General features: G+C 41.4%; 1 protein-coding gene across 1 annotated transcript in view; it reads left to right on the plus strand.

The window, feature by feature from the left end:
• Positions 1–21,000, plus strand: part of LOC115205051 (protein diaphanous homolog 2) — a 675,845-nt gene that overhangs the window by 417,450 nt on the left and 237,395 nt on the right. The window contains exon 25 of the mRNA XM_029770617.1: positions 15,599–15,728. Within this exon, the coding sequence (XP_029626477.1) occupies positions 15,599–15,728 (130 nt within the window). The remainder of the gene's footprint in view (positions 1–15,598; positions 15,729–21,000) is intronic.

Raw genomic sequence — 21,000 nt, forward strand, 5'->3', positions numbered from 1 at the left:
TCAGATCACACAGCCCTTGAAAAGTCATAACCGCAGAGGCGGAACACCAGCGATTAAACTGTGAAGATAATTTTCGCGCAAACTCAACATGAGTCTGCTTATCATCCCTTTCTAAAGTTCTAAATCGTTGGCGGTAAGCCTCAGGAACCAATTCGTAAATCTGTAACACCGCCGTTTTAACCTTATCATAACTGACACTGTCGGCTACACTAAGAGCTGCATATGCTTCCTGCGCTTTACCAGTCAGCACACACTGCAACATCAAAGTGCGATCAGAATCAGGCCAACTTCTAGCGTTAGCAACACGCTCAAACAACAAAAAGAATGTCTCAGGGTCCCTTTCATTAAACTGAGGCAACAACCGTAAATTCCCAACAATGTCAAATGTGTCCGGGGCATGACCAAAAGAGGAACGATTCCTAAGTAAATCTGCGTCACCTTCCCAGAGCAAACTCTCTCCTGAGAGCTTTCCTTCCCTAACCAACTCTAGTCGCTCTTGTTGCAGCTTGATTTTAGCACGCTCGATATCCTGTTTAAATTCCAATTCCTTTTCATATTTTAACTGATCAGCAGCCAATTCCTTTTCATGTTTTAACTGATCAGCAGCCAATTCCTTTTCATATTTCAACCGATCTGCACGCTCCATATCCTGTTTAAATTCCAATTCCTTCTGATATTTTACACGATCTGCACGCTCCTTATCCTGTTTAAATTCCAATTCCTTTTCATATTTTAACTGATTAGCAGCCAATTCCTTTTCATATTTTACACGATCGTGCTCTAGCTTCTCACGATCGTGCTCTTGCTGTAACAGAAGCAGCTCTTTCTGCTGTTCAAAAAGAAGATTACTAGGACTAACCGATGGAGCGGTAATTGTGACATATCGGGGAGACGGCGAGTCCTCAGCAGAGACTGCCCCAGTGGTAACGTCAAGAATACCACTCTCCATCAGATTGGCCTTCAATATTAACCTAATAGAATTTTTTAGACGTTTATCACTAATTTCAATTTTGTAGTGTTCAGCAACCTTCAACAGCTGTTCTTTAGTACATAAGTCTAACAGTTCCTCTGATGGAAAGCGAATGAACTCGTCTACATTAGACGCCATAGTCAGAGAGAGAGAAAAAAGGAAAAAAAAAAAAAATCTCACTCAACCCCTCTGAGCACACCAGACCACAACAAGAGAAAAAAACAATCACACTGGTACCACAGAAAAGAGATGAGATATGGAGCTTCCCCAAAACCTACAATAACTCAACCCTAGTCTTCATGCAGATTTGCGGTGGGTAATTATGCACTGTAGCCCGCTGGCGAGGAAGTAACCCCCCAGCACGCTGGTAGATTCCACCAAGCCACGGATGTGCTCCCGAGACAACTGCTCAGTCCACAGACACCACACAAAAATAACAAACATTAACAATGCCCAACATATTCCAAAAATGAAACACGTCGCTAAGCCTATCAGGGGAAAAAGGCTATAGCTCCGGGTAGTAAGTTTCACTACCCTATCCAAATCTCCCACCAAGGTACACAGCTGATTGTACTCACCTCAGACCAATGTTCCCACAGCGAGTAGAACAAGTGTTTCCAGGCTGGGCAGAGGCCTGGAAACTAACCAATGTACTCTCTCCAACGCAGCACACAAACAAAACAACCAAAGGCAACCAGTACTGAGCACCAAACTCAAACTAACAAACAAAGCACCTCAAGTTAACATACCTCCACGTTTTCTCCCAAACACAAGTTCAAGATCCTGGACGAGCCCCCACTTGTTACGAACCGGCTCAGGGTTCGCAACAAAAGGGAGACAACGTGGAGACAAGGAGTATCAAAAATATATATTTATTAAATAAAGTAACTAAGTAGTTAACAATGACATGTGTAATCAGTAGTGTAAGTGAGTGTTTTGCATACCTGAATGTAATAATGAGGAGTGTTGAAAGGTGCCAAAGCAAATAACCAAAAAAAAAACACAAAACTCCACAACCAATATCAACAAGGTGTCTGCGTGGAGAGAGTCTCCTCAATGACTGTGGAAGAGGTCCATTTATCCTGGGACACACCCGAGCCCAGGTGTTTCCCATTTATCTGACGACCCTTCCAACTCCGCCCACCGGCCTCCTAATAAAGAAACAAGAACAAAGAGAGAATATGGCAGACAGAGTGGGAGGGTCGTCACAACGGTATGTCATTCTCACAAACCACTGTGTGCCCAGGCTCTATTCTGGTACAGTAATATGACCGCATGATTTATCATTGGGCAATAGGCATCTGCTTAGCCAATTACCACTCACTGTGCCAACCCAGGGCATCTTGTTTGTGAGAGGGACAACTGTGGATAAGCCAGAGGAGAATCAGAATCGAGTTGGGGTGGCAGTCATTCCAGAAACAGAAATAGGTAGAAGTACAAATTTTCACTAATGTATCAGGAGTATTACCTACATCCATGTAGAATTAGCCTATAAGATGTGAAATTACCACCAGCTCAACACTTTTTTTTCTCCTTCCCTTGCTCATTTCACATTCACTTCTATGACCACTAGCCCCATTGTCATTAGCAACCCAGAGAGTCAGGCAGGCCATAATAACTGCCATTGAAATATGTTGTAATTATGTAGGGGATACGCAATACGCAACAACAAGGCCTCTATAAACAGTGTTTGTGGGTGTGCTGAGATGACAGCTACAATATAGGGTATAAGGGGAAAGGGGGATACCTAGTCAGTTGTACAACTGAATGCATTCAACTGAAATGTGTCTTCTGCCTTAATCGACATCCATGTCATCGAGGGTTGGGGAACAGTGGGTTAACCGCCTTGCTCAGGGGTAGAACAACATATTTTTTTTTACCTTGTCAGCTCGGGGATTCGATCCAGCAACCTTTTGGTTACTGGCCCAATGCTCATATCTGCCAGGCTACCTGCCGGTTTTGATGGACATAATATGCTGTCCAAGCTATTCAAATATGTCCCTCGAGGCTAGTTACTCTTCTGGTTTTCATTATTTTCAAGAACAGATTTAGACCTGGGACACCAGGTGAGTGCAATTAACTACCAAAACAAACAGCAGAAATGTTTAGGCCCTCCAGGACCTAATTGCATAGCCCTGTAATGTTGATTATTTCTATTGAGTTTGACAGTGAATTACTGACCCAAGACACCGACAAACCATGACAGTCCCTAAAACATATTGTAGTATAACCATTATTTTTGATGAGTTATTGTCATATATAATTGTCTCATGCATCTACAGAAGGATCTATATCCAATGCAATGGAAACAAAGGTCAATCAACCTGTATGTCTTACCTTTTCTGTCCACCACTACATTTTCTCATAGTTATATAATGAACGGTATATAATGTAACCCAGTATAATGTAATGAAATGTTGTTATCTAAAGGGGTTCATCTTTGTAATTCTGAATGAAACTAGATATCTCTTGCTGAGAGTAATGTCAAGACTTGTCTACTCATCTGTAGACAATAGATCTGCTAGAGTGTTCATGATAACTCAAGCTAAAGGCTTGGCAAGTGTGTTTGCTGACAATGCGCTTTCATTTTCAGAATGTACTGTTTTGGTTCTTAAGGAAAAATAATATTTTGAATTTACTTCAGAAAATTAGTCTACTAAACGTATAAGACATTATTTGCTGTTCAATGACCTAGCCGATACAAAGCCCCAAGTTGTTGTGGGTGTGATAGCTGTGACCTAGCTGGTGCAAAGCCCTAAGTTGTTCTGGTGGTGATAGCTGTGACCTAGCTGGTGCAAAGCCCTAAGTTGTTCTGGTGGTGATAGCTGTGAACTAGCTGGTGCAAAGCCCTAAGTTGTTCTGGTGGTGATAGCTGTGACCTAGCTGGTGCAAAGCCCTAAGTTGTTCTGGTGGTGATAGCTGTGAACTAGCTGGTGCAAAGCCCTAAGTTGTTCTGGTGGTGATAGCTGTGAACTAGCTGGTGCAAAGCCCTAAGTTGTTCTGGTGGTGATAGCTGTGAACTAGCTGGTGCAAAGCCCTAAGTTGTTCTGGTGGTGATAGCTGTGACCTAGCTGATACAAAGCCCTAAGTTGTTCTGGTGGTGATAGCTGTGACCTAGCTGATACAAAGCCCCAAGTTGTTCTGGTGGTGATAGCTGTGACCTAGCTGATACAAAGCCCTAAGTTGTTCTGGTGGTGATAGCTGTGGAAACCAGAGAAGACAGGCTTGCACTAAACCTGCCGAGGTCGTCAGTGCAGACCTGACATTTTTATGGAAATAGCGAATGGGTGAGAGAGAGAGAGAGAACCCATTGGCTGAGTGTGGGGTGCAGCAGAACATAATTATGTTTAAATAAAGAGAACACCATTAGGATTCGAGTAATGCTACATTCCCCCACCACCAAGTAGTTGGCATTGTTTTCATGTCTGTACTGGTGCGTTCCTGATGCCTTCCATAATATAGGGAATTATTGAAATATTACATCAATCCACCCCCTCCCGGCTTTTCGAGTTTGAGTTTTCGCCGCAATCCATTTCTCCCTGGTAACAATTGCATTATAATTCTGCGGAACGCTCCTTTCACTTTCAAAAGGATACAAAGGTCTCATCCACACTAAATACTTTATTGATCAGAGCCCTTTGAATAGCTAATTATCTGCCTGTGATGTGCAACAATTAATATGAGGCCATTGTTTGCATATCACCATGATAGATGATTCCCCTTACCGTGCATATTTTTCCAAGTAATTATTGATCATTAGAGCTAAGACAACATTTGTGGCTGCACAAAGTAGGGACCAAGACGAAGGGACTGTCTGTCTGTCAACCTAAGCAAACTGGAAAAAGAGAAAACTAAGAGAAAATAAGTAAAGATAAGTGAAGAGAACTGAAGAGAAGAGAGGGATGGTGTAACAGGGAGAAAAGAGTGAAAGTGTGCTTTAACAGGATGTGGCTGAATAATAAGTATATTGCACTCTTAGCAAGTGTTAAATTGGGGCTGGTGGGGTTAACATGCTGCTTTATACAGCGATTAGAGGCCAATGTGTGATGAAAGGAGGTGTGCTGATGGTGATGCTCATGGTGATTCTATGGCTATCGGAGCAGAAGCATAGTGGCCTGTTGCATTAACACTCATTACCATTAGACTATCAGTGGCAGTGTGTATGCCCTTTCATCACGGCCCGATGCGTCAGAATGTGAACTGAACCACATGGTTGGTCTGTTGTAATCATGTAATTGTTTATGTCCTGGAGCGTGGTCAATTGTATTATGTGTAATCGACTCGGCTCACACTCCCTTTGCCATCTTGCCCCTGACAGTGGCAGGGGGTGGGAACGTTGCCAATGACTTTGATTGGTCTTCCAACAGCCCTATTCTACATATGCTGCTGATTCGTCCTAAAATGGGCACCATATTCCATTTTGTTGTGATGATGAGGAATCAAGAAAGTACATTGTCAATGATGAGTCCAATTGATAATGTTACATTTTTTAGACCAAATACAAACATACACATACAAACAACAACTTACATAAGCACACAAACAACGACTACATCTCCTCTACCCAGATCTGCATGCTCACACCCCCACCCCATCCCTGCATATAAAACGGTGCAGATAGACATTGCAGCTCTGTTTCTAGCTCCTAAGCAACTTTGCAGTATATACACTGCTCAAAAAAATAAAGGGAACACTTAAACAACACATCCTAGATCTGAATGAAATAAATAATATTATTAAATACTTTTTTCTTTACATAGTTGAATGTGCTGACAACAAAATCACACAAAAATAATCAATGGAAATCCAATTTATCAACCCATGGAGGTCTGGATTTGGAGTCACACTCAAAATGAAAGTGGAAAACCACACTACAGGCTGATCCAACTTTGATGTAATGTCCTTAAAACAAGTCAAAATGAGGCTCAGTAGTGTGTGTGGCCTCCACGTGCCTGTATGACCTCCCTACAATGCCTGGGCATGCTCCTGATGAGGTGGCGGATGGTCTCCTGAGGGATCTCCTCCCAGACCTGGACTAAAGCATCCGCCAACTCCTGGACAGTCTGTGGTGCAACGTGGCGTTGGTGGATGGAGTGAGACATGATGTCCCAGATGTGCTCAATTGGATTCAGGTCTGGGGAACGGGCTGGCCAGTCCATAGCATCAATGCCTTCCTCTTGCAGGAACTGCTGACATACTCCAGCCACATGAGGTCTAGTCTTGTCTTGCATTAGGAGGAACCCAGGGCCAACCGCACCAGCATATGGTCTCACAAGGGGTCTGAGGATCTCATCTTGGTACCTAATGACAGTCAGGCTACCGCTGGTGAGCACATGGAGGTCTGTGCGGCCCCCCAAAGAAATGCCACCCCACACCATGACTGACCCACCGCCAAACCGGTCATGCTGGAGGATGTTGCAGGCAGCAGAACGTTCTCCACGGCGTCTCCAGACTCTGTCACGTCTGTCACGTGCTCAGTGTGAACCTGCTTTCATCTGTGAAGAGCACAGGGCGCCAGTGGCGAATTTGCCAATCTTGGTGTTCTCTGGCAAATGCCAAACGTCCTGCACGGTGTTGGGCTGTAAGCACAACCCCCACCTGTGGACGTCGGACCCTCATACCACCCTCGTGGAGTCTGTTTCTGACCGTTTGAGCAGACACATGAACATTTGTGGCCTGCTGGAGGTCATTTTGCAGGGCTCTGGCAGTGTTCCTCCTGCTCCTCTTTGCACAAAGGCGGAGGTAGCGGTCCTGCTGCTGGGTTGTTGCCCTCCTACGGCCTCCTCCACGTCTCCTGATGTGCTGGCCTGTCTCCTGGTAGCGCCTCCATGCTCTGGACACTACGCTGACAGACACAGCAAACCTTCTTGCCACAGCTTGCATTGATGTGCCATCCTGGATGAGCTGCACTACCTGAGCCACTTGTGTGGGTTGTAGACTCCGTCTCATGCTACCACTAGAGTGAAAGCACCGCCAGCATTCAAAAGTGACCAAAACATCAGCCTGGAAGCATAGGAACTGAGAAGTGGTCTGTGGTCACCCCCTGCAGAACCACTCCTTTATTGGGGGTGTCTTGCTTATTGCCTATAATTTCCACCTGCTGTCTATTCCATTTGCACAACAGCATGTGAAATGTATTGTCAATCAGTGTTGCTTCCTAAGTGGACAGTTTGATTTCACAGAAGTGTGATTGACTTGGAGTTACATTGTGTTGTTTAAGTGTTCCCTTTATTTTTTTGAGCAGTATATATATATATATATATATATATATATATATATATATATATACATACACTACTGTTCAAAGGTTTGGGGTCACTTAGAAATGTTTTTTTTTTGTTATTGTATTTGAAAGAATAGCAACAACAACCAAAAATCCATTAAAATGACATCAAATTTATCAGAAATACAGTGTAGACATTGCTAATGTTGTAAATGACTATTGTAGCTGGAAACGGCAGATTTTTTATGGAATATCTGCAAAGGCGTACAGAGGCCCATTATCAGCAACCATCACTCCTGTGTTCCAATGGCACGTTGTGTTAGCTAATCCAAGTTTATCATTTTAAAAAGCTAATTGATCATTAGAAAACTGGCCTTCTTTAGACTAGTTGAGTATCTGGAGCATCAACATTTTTGGGTTCGATTACAGGCTCAAAATGGCCAGAAACAAAAACCTTTCTTCTGAAATTCGTCAGTCTATTCTTGTTCTGAGAAAGGAAGGCTATTCCATGCGAGAAATTGCCAAGAAACTGAAGATCTCGTACAACGCTGTGTACTACTCCCTTCACAGAACAGCACAAACTGGCTCTAACCAGAATAGAAAGAGGAGTGGGAGGCCCCGGTGCACAACTGAGCAAGAGGACAAGTACATTAGAGTGTCTTGTTTGAGAAAAATACACCTCACAAGTCCTCAACTGGCAGCTTCATTACATAGTACCCACAAAACACCAGTCTCAACATCAACAGTGAAGAGGCGACTCCGGGATGCTTGCCTTCTGGCAGAGTTGCAAAGAAAAAGCCATATCTCAGGCTGGCCAATAATAAGAAAAGATTAAGATGGGCAAAATAACACGGACACTGGATAGAGGAAGTCTTTCTAGAATGCCAGCATCCTGGAGTCGCCTCTTCACTGTTGACATTAAGACTGATGTTTTTTTTTATTGTTTTTTTTAATTATTTTTTTAATACATTTTTTTCTTACATTATTAGCCTAGAATGCTTTTTTGTGTTATTACATACAGCCAGAAATAACTTTTGGATATCACAGTGGCAGTAACTCACCAGCATTCTGACCAGAAATTCTGACGACTTTCCTGAATTAAATTCTTTGTTCGTACCCCCCAGGGCAATTTAACTTCTCAGAGGCTGCTCCAAGACGCCGCTGGCGGAATTTTTTTTTATTTGGAGTGGACTTCTAGTCTGACTCAGGTGGAGTGCACACCATCCACCCCTGGACAATAAAGTAGACAAGCTCAGGGCGAGGATCTCCTTCCATGCAGACATCAGGGACTGTAACATACTCTTTTTCACAGAATCATGGCTCTCTCCAGATATATTGTCCCCATCCATACAGACTGGGATATCTTCCGGGTTGCCTCTAAGAATAACATTGATAGATAAACTGATATGGTGACTGAGTTCATCCGGAAGTGTATAGGGGATGTTGTTCCCACTGTGACTATAAAAACCTACCCAAACCAAAAACTGTGGAAAGAGATGGTACCATTCATGCAAAACTGAAAGTGTGAACCACCACTTTTAACCACGGCAAGGTGACTGGGAATATGGTGGAATACAAATGGTGCAGGTATGCCCCCCATAAGGGAATCAAACAGGCAAAATGTCAGTGCAGAGACAAAATGTCAGAGTCAGAATTCAACGGCTCAGACACGAGATATATGTAGCAGGGTCTGCAGACAATCACAGACTACAAAGGGAAAACCAGCCACGTTGCTGACACAGACATCTTCTGTGACCAGCTGGCTGGAGTGTTTATGGACATATTCAATCTCTCCCTATCCCAGTCTGCTGTCCACCATTGTTCCAGTACCCAAGAAATCAATGGTAACTGAACTAAATGACTATTGCCCCGTAGCACTTACTTCTGTCTTCATGAAGTGCTTTGAGAGGCTAGTGTAGGATAATATCACCTCCACCTTACCTGACACCCTAGACCCACTTCAATTTGTATACCGTCCAATAGATCCACAGACGATGCAATTGCCATCGCACTGCACACTGCCCTATCCCATCTGGACAAGAGGAATACCTTTGTTAGAATGCTGTTCATTGACTATAGCTCAGCCTTCAACAACATAGTACCCTCCAAGCTCATTGTTAAGCTCAGGACCCTGGGTCTGAATCCCACCCTGTGCAACTGCATCCTGGACTTCCTGAAGGGCCACCCCCAGTTGGTGAAGGTAGGAAACAACACCTCCACTACGCTGATCCTCAACACAGGGTCCCCCAAATGGGTGCGTGCTCAGCCTCCTCCTGTACTCCCTGTTCACCCATGACTGTATGGCCATGCACACATCCAACTGAATCATCAAGTTTGCAGACGACACAACAATGATGAGACAGCCTACAGGGAGGAGGTGAGGGCCTTGGTGGAGTGGTGCCAGGAAAATAACCTGTCCTTTAAATAACAAAAAACAACTAAAGTGCTAATCTTAGACTGTCATCAAGGCAAAGGGTGGCTACTTTGAAGAATCTAAAATAAATGTTTCATAGTTTTGATGTCTTCCCTATTATTCTACAATGAAGAAAATTGTAAAATCAAAGAAAATCCCTTGAATGAGTAGGTGTGTCAAAACTATTGACTGGTACTGTATATAGACGTGATGGGATGTATAGAGATTATGGACAGTATGTGGACATACTATTTAGTATATCTGTAGATTATGTAGGATAGAACAGTATACAGTTGAAGTCGGAAGTTTACATACACTTAGGTTGGAGTCATTAAAACTCGTTTTTCAACCACCACACATTTCTTGTTCACAAACTATAGTTTTGGCAAGTCGGTTAGGACGTCTACTTTGTGCATGACAAGTAATTTTTCCAAAAATGGTTTACAGACATATTATTTCACTTATAATTCACTGTATCACAATTCCAGTGGGTCAGAAGTTTACATACACTAAGTTGACTGTGCCTTTAAAAAGCTTGGAACATTTCCAAAAATGATGTCATGGTTTTAGAAGCTTCTGATAGGCTAATTGACATAATTTGAGTCAATTGGGTGTACCTGTGGATGTATTTCAAGGCCTACCTTCAAACTAAGTGCCTCTTTGCTTGACATCATGGAAAAGTCAAAGGAAATCAGCCAAGACCTCAGAAAAACAATTGTAGACCTCCACAAGTCTGGTTCATCCTTGGGAGCAATTTCCAAATGCCTGAATACCACCTTCATCTGTACAAACTACCAAATACTAATTGAGTGTATTTAAACTTCTGACCCACTGGAAATGTGATGAAAGAAATAAAAGCTGAAATAAATCATTTTCTCTACTATTATGCTGACATTTCACATTCTTAAAATAAAGTGGTGATCCTAACTGACCTAAGACAGGGAATTTTTACTAGGATGAAATGTCAGGAATTGTGAAAAACTGAGTTTAAACGTATTTGGCTTAGGTGTATGTAAACTTCTGACTTCAACTGTATGCTCCAACTTTCCCTCCATCTTGTGCCAACATCACTTCTTTTTACATTTTTGTTCCTATTGTTTATATTGTTTTCTAAGAGATTGTCAGTTGGATATGCTCTCTGCAAGGTTTTGTATATCTTCCCTACCATATGAACATCCTTTTCTGACTCAAATTTCCAAAACTTTATACATTTTAAGACAACGCAGAAGAGAAAACATAAATTGGAATGGGAATGGATTTACTCTCTCATATGATCACATGGTTTCCTGTTGTCTTAGTCAATCACTGGCTACCCCACACATCAATATAATGTAACCCTTTTGTAGCAATAAAATCTCAATCATAAAACATTTGTTCCCAGGGAGGTCTGCCAGAATCTTGAGAGTTTGGTATGGCTCTTCGTAAGAAGGTTAATACTGTATCACAGCTGCTGCAGTTGCCACTGCACTGGTGGTTTGAATTTGCTGTACCTTTCTGAGCTGACCTTGGGGATATGGAAACCATCTTTTTTTAATATTATGTTTAAAAAAAGGATATATCCCTCTCTCTTCTCCCCCCTCAAACCAGCGATCCTGAAGTCAAGTCTTGACAGAAAACAATCTGTTTGAGCCGTCGAGGGCGAGGGGGGTAAGCCAGCCCCGGTGCCCTACCTAAAGCAGCCCTCCAGACCCTACTTTCTCCCTCCTATCTCCATGAGGGAGGGAGGGATGCGGGGAAAAAAGGAGTTAGGGAGTTATGCAGTCTGCTCGACTACCTCTCTGGGGTGTTACACATTTAGAGCTGAATAGATGTTTCCTGTTGTGCTATACCACAACATTATCTATTTTCAATTAATTTTCAAAGTTTTGTGCCCGAGATTCGTGAAAGGGTTATCTACAATTGCACTTTTTAAATTTTTGGCACCTTTGTGCTGGGAAATGTTGTGGAGCAACTATGTATTTTTAGGAGTGGTTGACATATGGGTTCAATGTAATGAACAGCTGTAATTAAAGTAAGACTTGCCTTTGAATTAACTTAAGTAAATAAGTAAAAAGGGTAAAATATATAACCTGTTTTCCAGCAGAAAAATTTTAAAAAGTTTTCGGGGTTGTTAAAACACACACCTTGCAGTGCTGCGCTGATATGTGGATGTATGATTCAATGCTGCTCAGATGCAGCCTGACAGATCTTGCTCAGTGGGTAACTCCCCAACCCCTCCTCCCCAGTTCTGCTGAAATATTTATATTTACAATACACATACATTATAGTATATTCATGGGTAAATACTGTGGTATGATCCAGTAGTTGTAAGATTCGGTAACACTTTACAAACCATAAGTAATTTACCTTAAACAATGTACTTTTGTTACCCTAATGTAACTACACAAAACTAACTGTAGAACCAACAATGTGTTTGTAGGTAGTTACATAGTAATAGCTTTTTTCACCAATTTCTCTACCATTATATTTGTGAATGGCCAAAGGAACTGAATTCTATGTTAACAGCATTCTTTATTTTGAAGTGCCGACCCACACTTCAGAAAGTATTAATACCCCTTGACTTATTCCACATTTTGTTGTGTTACAGCATGAATAAAAAATGTATTAAATCATATTTTTTTTCTCACCCATATACACATAATACCCCTTAATGTCAAAGTGAAAACATGTTTTTAGACATTTTTGCAAATGTATTGAAAATGACATACAAAAATATATAATTCACACCCCTGAGTCAATACATTTTCAAATCACCTCTGGCAGCAATTACAGCTGTGAGTCTTCCTAAGAGATTTGCCTGCCTTGATTGTACAACATTTGTAGATCATTTTTTTTTTATTATTTAAGGTTTGTCAAATTGGTTGTTGAACATTGCTAGACAACCATTTTTCAGTCTTGCCATAGATGTTCAAGCAGATTTTTGTCAAAGCTGTAACTCTGCCACACCGTAATATTCACTGTCTTCTTGGTAAGCAACTCCAGTGTAGATTTGGTCTTGTGTTTTAGGTTATTGTCCTTTGTCTGGTGGAAAGCAGACTGAACTAGGTTTTCCTCTAGGTTGTCCTTTGTTCTATTCCATTTCATTTTTATCCTGAAAAACTTCCCAGTCCCTAAATATTACAAGTATACATGATGCAGCCACCACTATGCTTGAAAATATGAAGAGTGGTACTCAGTAATGTGTTGCATTGGATTTCCCCCAAACATAACACTTTGTATTCATGAAAAAAAAGTTAATTGCTTTGCCACATCTTTGCAGTAGTACTTTCAAATCCAATTTTATTGGTCACATACACATATTTAGCAGATGGTTGTGTGGGTGTAGCGAAATGCTTGTGTTGCTAGCTCCTACAGTGCAGTAGTATCTAACAATTCACAACAATACAAACACATATCTAAAAGTAAAATAATTAAATTAAGAAATACAGTAACAGTTAAAGGCTTGAACACACCTACTCATTCCAGGGGTTTTCTTTATTTGTATTATTTTCTACATTATATAATAATAGTGAAGACATCACAGTTATGAAATAACACATATGGAATCATGTAGTAACCAAAAAAGTGTTAAATAAATCAAAATATATGCTATGTGTGAGAATTTTTTGATTACTACATGATTCCATGTGTTATTTCATAGTTTTGATGTGTTCACTATTATTCTACAATGTAGGAAATAGTTAAAAATAAACAAAAACACTTGAATAAGTAGATGTGTCCAAACTTTTGACTGGTACTGTATATAAATATTAGGACGCTTTTGCGCCTTCTTCACCACGATGTCTGTGTGGGTGGACCATTTCAGTTTGTCCGTGATGTGTACACCGAGGAACTTAAAACTTTCCACCTTCTCCACTAATGTCCCGTTGATGTGGATAGGGGGGTGCTCCCTCTGCTGTTTCCTGAAGTCCACGATATTTCCGGCTGTATGTAATAACATAAAAAGAAAACTGTTCTAGGGTGATAATGTAAGAAATAACACCCAAAAAAACAAAATACTGAAAAGTTGCTTAGGAGCTAGAAGCAGAGTTGCCATGTACGTCGACACCATCTTCTTCTTTAGTGCTATGTTGCAAACAGGATGCATGTTTTGGATTATTTTTATTATCTACGGGCTTCCTTCTTTTAACTATGTAAATTAGGTTAGTATTGTGAACATATTTTGCCATAACAAAGGAGTTGAATACTTATTGACTCAAGACATTTCAACTAATTGATTTTTCTTAATTTGTAGAAATGTCTTAAAACATAATTGCACTTTGACGTTATGGGGTATTGTGTGTAGTAGGCCAGTGATACAAAATCGAAATTGAAACCATTTAAAATGCAGGCTGTAACACAACAGAATGTGGAACAATTCAAGGGGTGTGAATACCTATTGATGGCACTGAAATAAAGCCTATGTGAAAAATAAAACCAAGCGAGAAAATGCATATAGGGATGAATGCATCAATGAGTCAATTGCTCTTAAATTGGACAGGGTTTTAAGAGAGGAAGAGGGGAGGAAAGGGATTTGTCTTGCCCCTGCTCTCCAGCACAAACCTATCATTGAAAGGTCATGCAGAATCTCTGAAAGGCTTTTGCAGTTGTCCACAATGGAGAATATGCTCCTGGCAGTCGCTGTACTGGCCTTTTTCTCTCCAATTGTATTAATCTAGTCTAGCACATTCTATTTCTTTCTCCAACCTTTCATATTTTTTTTATTCAGATGTGCTGTTTGATATGGTGTGTGTTTTACTGTGTTTATTAATCATTTGTGTTTGTATTCAAGTCTACTTAATGCATTGGCATATCTGCCCTTGTGCACTCTTGCAGATGCATAGTTCTCAGAATGCCTCTCAGCCCATCTTATCTCTAGAAATGTATGTGACCTTCACTAACAAACTGTACTATATAGGCCCTCTTTATATGCCTCTGTCATATGGTAAAAGCAAAGTAGGCCAAAGGTGGTTCCTGAAAGACTGAAATAAAGCGAGCAGAAAGCATGCATACATACATGCCCTCCTGCCCCGACAACTCTCTGTATGTTTATGTTGGTTGTTTCATGCAGATGCTTTCTTGTCGTGGCCTTTTCTACACATGTGGGTTCTTAGTTTGATCACCTTGTTGAAGGAAAACATGTAAAAGTTGTTGTGTATTTGAGGTTTAAAAAGGCTTCTGAAGTTTGTAATTTCTACTTTGAAATGTCAGACTTGATTTATCAACCCCTAGAAGAATTTACATTAACTGAAATGCACATAATAATTCACATTTACTGTTGCTGCAGGATTACTTTCCTGCTGTAGCAAACTGGCTGAAATTAAGATTCTACATCTGTAAGCCAGCAGCATACCACCCTGCATCCAACTGCTGGCTTGCTTCTGATGCTAAGCAGGGTTGGTCCTGGTCAGTCCCTGGATGGGAGACCAGATGCTGCTGGAAGTGGTATTGGAGGGCCAGTAGGAGGCACTCTTTCCTCTGGTCTAAAAAATATTCCAATGCCCCAGGGCAGTGATTGGGGACACTGCCCTGTAGGGTGCTGTCTTTCGGATGGGACGTTAAACGGGTGTCCTGACTCTCTGAGGTCATTAAAGATCCCATTGCACTTATCGTAGGGGTGTTAACCCCGGTGTCCTGGCTAAATTCCCAAATCTGGCACTCATACCATCACGGCTGTCTAATCATCCCCAGCTTACAATTGGCTCATTCCTCCTCTCCCCTGAAACTATTCCCCAGGTTGTTGCTGTAAATGAGAATGTGTTCTCAGTCAACTTACCTGGTTAAATAATGGTAAAAATAAATAAAATGTTCTAAGAACATTCTATGGTCCTGTGTGGCTCAGTTGGTAAGAGCATGGCGATAGCAACGCCAGGGTTGTGAGTTGGAGGTCAAATGTACTACAATGTATGCACTCACTGTTGTCAGTCACGTTGGGATAAAAGCTTTTGCTATATGCATATATTATAAGAACAACTAATGCTGTGACTCACCGATGACTTCACTTCTCTCTCAGCTTCGAGACACTAAGTCGTCCGACCAAAACACAACCCTGCTTCACTTCCTGGCCGAAAAGTGTGAAGAGAAGTACCCGGAGATCCTGAGGTTCCCTGAAGAGCTGGAACACGTGGAGAGTGCTAGCAAAGGTAAGCCAGTTCGTCCTCTTTAAATAATGGACACTGCATCACTGGTTGAACCATAATACTACGCAGACAACCTTAGACAATAGCTTATATCCTTATGTGAGAGATAGATGTACAGTACATTATACTGCAAAGTCAGAGAGTAATCAATGTGTTGTCCTACTAGCATATTGCAATAGCAAAATGCTCTAATTGGACCTGGCAAGACAGTAAGCTATAGTTTCAACAAACAAGATATATCCCACCCGGCAATTTATGCCTCTTGAAATTGTACCATCTCACAGGAAAGCAAACATATTTCAGACAAAATGCAATTTACTCCACAGCTGCAATCATTCTAGGTGTTAGCAGTCACCTTTACCAATTTACTGCCATGTTTCATTTCCTGATCTTCTTGTTTTGACCCCTCTGCATTGTGTTTTGTCGGTAACCAATATAAATCCCTCAACAAGGCCCAAATATTATAGCTCTGTGTTCCTTGGCTCCATTTCAATTAAGAAAGATGTTGATTACAATTATGATGTTATTTCCTTGTGTTTTCATCAAAGTATTTTCTTCACCTTCTTCCCCCATCGGTATCCTCACTCTTTAAACAGTATAAACCCAGTTAAATCAAATTGTAAATGGCCAACGGAATTGTCTTTGTCTCTGCATTATCACAATGACACAAAGTTGTGACTTGTTTTCAGAGTGCTTGTTTTGGAAGCTAGTTTCATTGCCGTGACCTTGGGATATTTACCTTGTGGCTGCCTTTTCTTCACCAGCAGCTCCCGGATCCCATACTGCATGGTTTACAAGGGGGTGACAAATCCTTTATTGGTTTTCTCCAATGGCTTAAACCAGGAGGCTCCGAGGCATTTTACAACTTGATTTAGACCCGCCCATGTTTTATAGAGTGACCCGAGAGATTAGGCCCAACAAGGTTAAGATACTTTAATTAGGCCTGTTGGATCAGATGGAATAACAATTCCTAATAGCCAGAGAGCCGCTCTTAATCCTTGTGTTATGTATACATCTGGAATATTCTTCCGCTCAGGAAGAGCACCCCTGCAGATTCAATATGGATGATATCTGGCAGCAGTTTCAGTGGTCGATGGGAGGACTTTAATGGAGCACAATGGACTACATTTTGAGATGACCAAGAAAGGTTAACACGCCGGATGGGAGGCGTGGCGTGGTGACAGGACAGAACGAGTGGCTTTAAAACACTACACATTATTGCCTTTATCTGCCATTGTGGGTTGGCTTTGAGAATAAGAGAACATGGCTGCCATTTGTGGTGTGGAAGTGGCGTCTTTACAGCTCAAGTGGCGTAATTACCTCGAGAGTAAACATGCTATGTTGTTCACACATTTGAATTATGTTGTTTACCTGACATGTATTTTTTATTTATTTTACTAGGCAAATCAGTGAAGAATACATTCTTATTTTCAATGACAGCCTAGGAACAGTAGGTTAACTGCCTTGTTCAGGGGCAGAACGACAGATTTTTACCTTGTCAGCTCGGGGATTCGATCTTGCAACCTTCCGATTACTAGTCCCAACGCTCTTACCTGTGTGCTCCCTCCTGTCACTTAAGTGTTTGCTGCCTCATTGTGTCTGGGAATAGACTTGTTTCTCTGACCATGCTGTCATTTCACCTGTCAATAAACAAATTCTGTGCTAATTCCATTCTCAAGTATTCAATGGGAAATCCCCAGATGCCTATTTAATTTGTTAGTTACCTAATTGGTTATTTAATCTAATTCCCATTAATTATGTGCTCGACTGAGGCAGTGAGGCAGCCATTGTTAAAGTGGACCAGGCCCAGTCTTTATTATGGATATAGATGGATGAGTGTACGGCTCAAACTGTGAACGTGTATCAACTCATTCAAGTCATTTCAGGGACAATCAATTCTTGTACATGCTTGTTAGTTCAATTGGGTGAGACTAATAAGCTGACTCAATTCATTATGGCAAACACCATTGGAAAACACAGACATGACACTAAGGAGAAGGCTGTAGAGGATATGAAGCTGTTTACTTCACAGTGCTCTGTGGTGCCTGTATTTTATTTAAATGTTAATTAACAGAGAACTTATATACAATACAATAACTTTATTGTCCATGGACATTTTCATTTTCTCCTGAGGTCAGAAAATAATTGGGGTAAAACCCGGAAAACTTGCCCTTTAAGAGCATATGATTCCTTAGGGAGAGAGACAAAAATAATGAGATTGGGAAAGATATTTTGTTTTTATCTCATGCCTATTTGTCAGCAGACAGCATTGGTTTGAATCCTGAAGTGATGCTTTTTTTTCTCCGTTTTGGGATCCTTGGGACGTCCAACTCTGACACCACCCCATTAAAGTTGAAATTTAAAATGGTTAAGGTAAGAGTTAGGATTAGGGTAGGGACATCCCAAGGATCCCTGATAGCACTAACCTTGACAGAAGTGCCCTTTCACAGGTGCAAAAGGAATTTGATGATTGAGTTACCCACTCCAACAAGAAACAGAACTATGTGATCTATTTTTTAAATGACACAAGCGCTCATGTTGTTTTATGTGATTTTAAGGGTAGTTTGAGCTGCCGGAGAGGAGAGAAACAAAGAAGCTAAAATCTCAGCTGCCTAGCCTCACTAAAACTAATTTAATCAGAGAACACTTTGAGGCTGGAACACAAAGGGAGCTTGGCGATGGCTGGGCCACGTGTTGGCTTGATACCAGTCTGGAGGAGCTTTTACACTTGTGTAGAACGAGGCCCAGCTGAATAATTTACTGACTATCTTCCAGATCCTTTACAAGGCTTTTTGGTCTCCTGTCAGGTAAATTGGTATTAGAACATGGTAAAACATTGTTCAGTTAGCCCTAACCCGAGCTACAGTATATCTAGTCAGCTCTCATTCTGCACTACAGTGCATTAGATTAACTTTGGTTCCATGTCTCCACTAAAATAACTTTTTAGTTTCTCCTCTTTGTTTTATTCTTTGTTTACTTCTTGGCCCGTGGCCGGGGGCATCCTGGAATGGAAGTACAGTTGAAGTCGGAAGTTTACATACACCTTAGCCAAATACATTTAAACTCAGTTTTTCACAATTCCTGAAATTTATTCAGAGTAAAAAGGCCCTGTCTTAGGTCAGTTAGGATGACCACTTTATTTTAAGAATGTGAAATGTCAGAATAATAGTAGAGTGAATGATTTATTTCAGCTTTTATTTATTTCATCACATTCCCAGTGGGTCAGAAGTTTACATACACTCAATTAGTATTTGGTTGCATTGCCTTTAAATTGTTTAACTTGGGTCAAACGTTTCAGGTAGCCTTCCACAATCTTCCCATAATAAGGTGGGTGAATTTTGGCCCATTCCTTCCTGACAGAGCTGGTGTAACTGAGTCAGATTTGTAGGCCTGCTTGCTCGCACACACTTTTTCAGTTCTGCCCACATATTTTATTTTGGGTTAAGGTCAGGGCTTTGTGATGGCCACTCCAATACCTTAACTTTGTTGTCCTAAAGTCATTTTGCCATAATTTTGGAGGTATGCTTGGGGTCATTGTCCATTTGGAAGACCCATTTGCGACCAAGCTTCAACTTCCTGACTGGTGTCTTGAGATGTTGCTTTAATATATCCACATAATTGTCCTGCCTCATGATGCCATCTATTTTGTGAAGTGCGCCAGTCCCTCCTGCAGCAAAGCACCCCCACAGCATGATGCTGCCACCCCCGTGTTTCACGGTTGGGATGGTGTTCTTCGACTTGCAAGCCTCCCCATTTTCCTCCAAACATAATGATGGTCATTATGGCCAAACAGTTCTATTTTAGTTTCATCAGACCAGAGGATATTTCTCCAAAAAGTGTGATCTTTGTCCCCATGTGCAGTTGCATACTGGCTTTTTTTGGGCAGTTTTGTAGCAGTGGCCTTTCAGGTTATGTTGATATAGGACTCGTTTTACTGTGGATATAGATATTTTTGTGCCTGTTTCCGCCAGCATCTTCACAAGGTCCTTTGCTGTTGTTCTGTGATTGATTTGCACTTTTCGCACCAAAGTACATTCATCTCTAGGAGACAGAACGCATCTCCTTCCTGAGCGGTATGACGGCTGCATGGTCCCATGGTGTTTATGCTTGCGTACTATTGTTTGTACAGATGAACATGGTACCTTCAGGCATTTGTACATTGCTCACAAGGATGAACCAGACTTGTGGAGGTCTACAATTTTTTTTCTGAGATTTTGGCTGATTTCTTTTGATTTCCCCATGATGTCAAGCAATGAGGCACTGAGTTTGAAGGTAGGCCTTGAAATACATCCACAGGTACACTTCCAATTGACTCAAATGATGTCAATTAGCCTATCAGAAGTTTCTAAAGCTATGACATCATTTTCTGGAATTTTCCAAGCTTTTTAAAGGCACAGTCAATTTAGTGTATGTGAACTTCTGACCCACTGGAATTGTGATACAGTGAATTATAAGTGAAATAATATGTCTGTAAACAATTGTTGGAAAAATTACTTGTATCATGCACAGAGTAGATGTCCTAACCAACGTGTCAAAACTATAGTTCGTTAAAAAGAAATTTGTTGAGTGGTTGAAAAATGAGTTCTAATTACTCCAACCTAAGTGTATAAACTTCTGACTTCAACTGTATGTCTCTTTAGGATGCCACTTCTTCTCTCTTTAGCCCTGTCTCCTCTATCAAAGCATCAGTTCAGCTCGGCGGAGTAATGCATCGAGTAATTTAGGGAGCAGAACAGCGCGCCTCCGTGTTTAGTACCACCACCCTCTGTTGTGATCTGTAGCTAAATGGGGAGGCCACGTGACCTTGCAAACCTGTGTACAGCTAGAGGCCCTGAGCCGGCGAATTTCTGCTTGTTGCGTCAAGTCCCGTGGGGGAAAACGGGGGTTGGCTGGTCGGAAGTGGGAAGGGGGGTGGCCTGTGGGGGTTGAGGAGGAGGGAGAGGGAGAGGGGGTTCAAACGATAGAATAATCACAAGCCCATCTACAAAGGGCTGGAGCCTGCACACTTAATTTACCTGATTGAAAAGAGCAATCAGTTCCGGCTGATTTCCCTGAGAAAGGTTTTTCTTCACTTCCTTTCCCTTGATTGCCCACTCCAAAGTGCCTCTCTCTCTCTCCAAGTCCCTAACCTCTACTGCTCCTCAGAGATAGAGAAATAAAGGAAGAAAGTGAAAGAGTGAGATAGAGAGAAGAAAGAATGCAAGGCAGGCAGAGACAGGAGAACGGTAGCCCCGCCTTCGTCTGCTCTATTGCAGGCAGTCTCCCTTAATCACAT

The sequence above is a fragment of the Salmo trutta genome, chromosome 13 (assembly GCF_901001165.1).
Source record: "Salmo trutta chromosome 13, fSalTru1.1, whole genome shotgun sequence".
Classification (NCBI taxonomy): Eukaryota; Metazoa; Chordata; class Actinopteri; order Salmoniformes; family Salmonidae; genus Salmo; species Salmo trutta.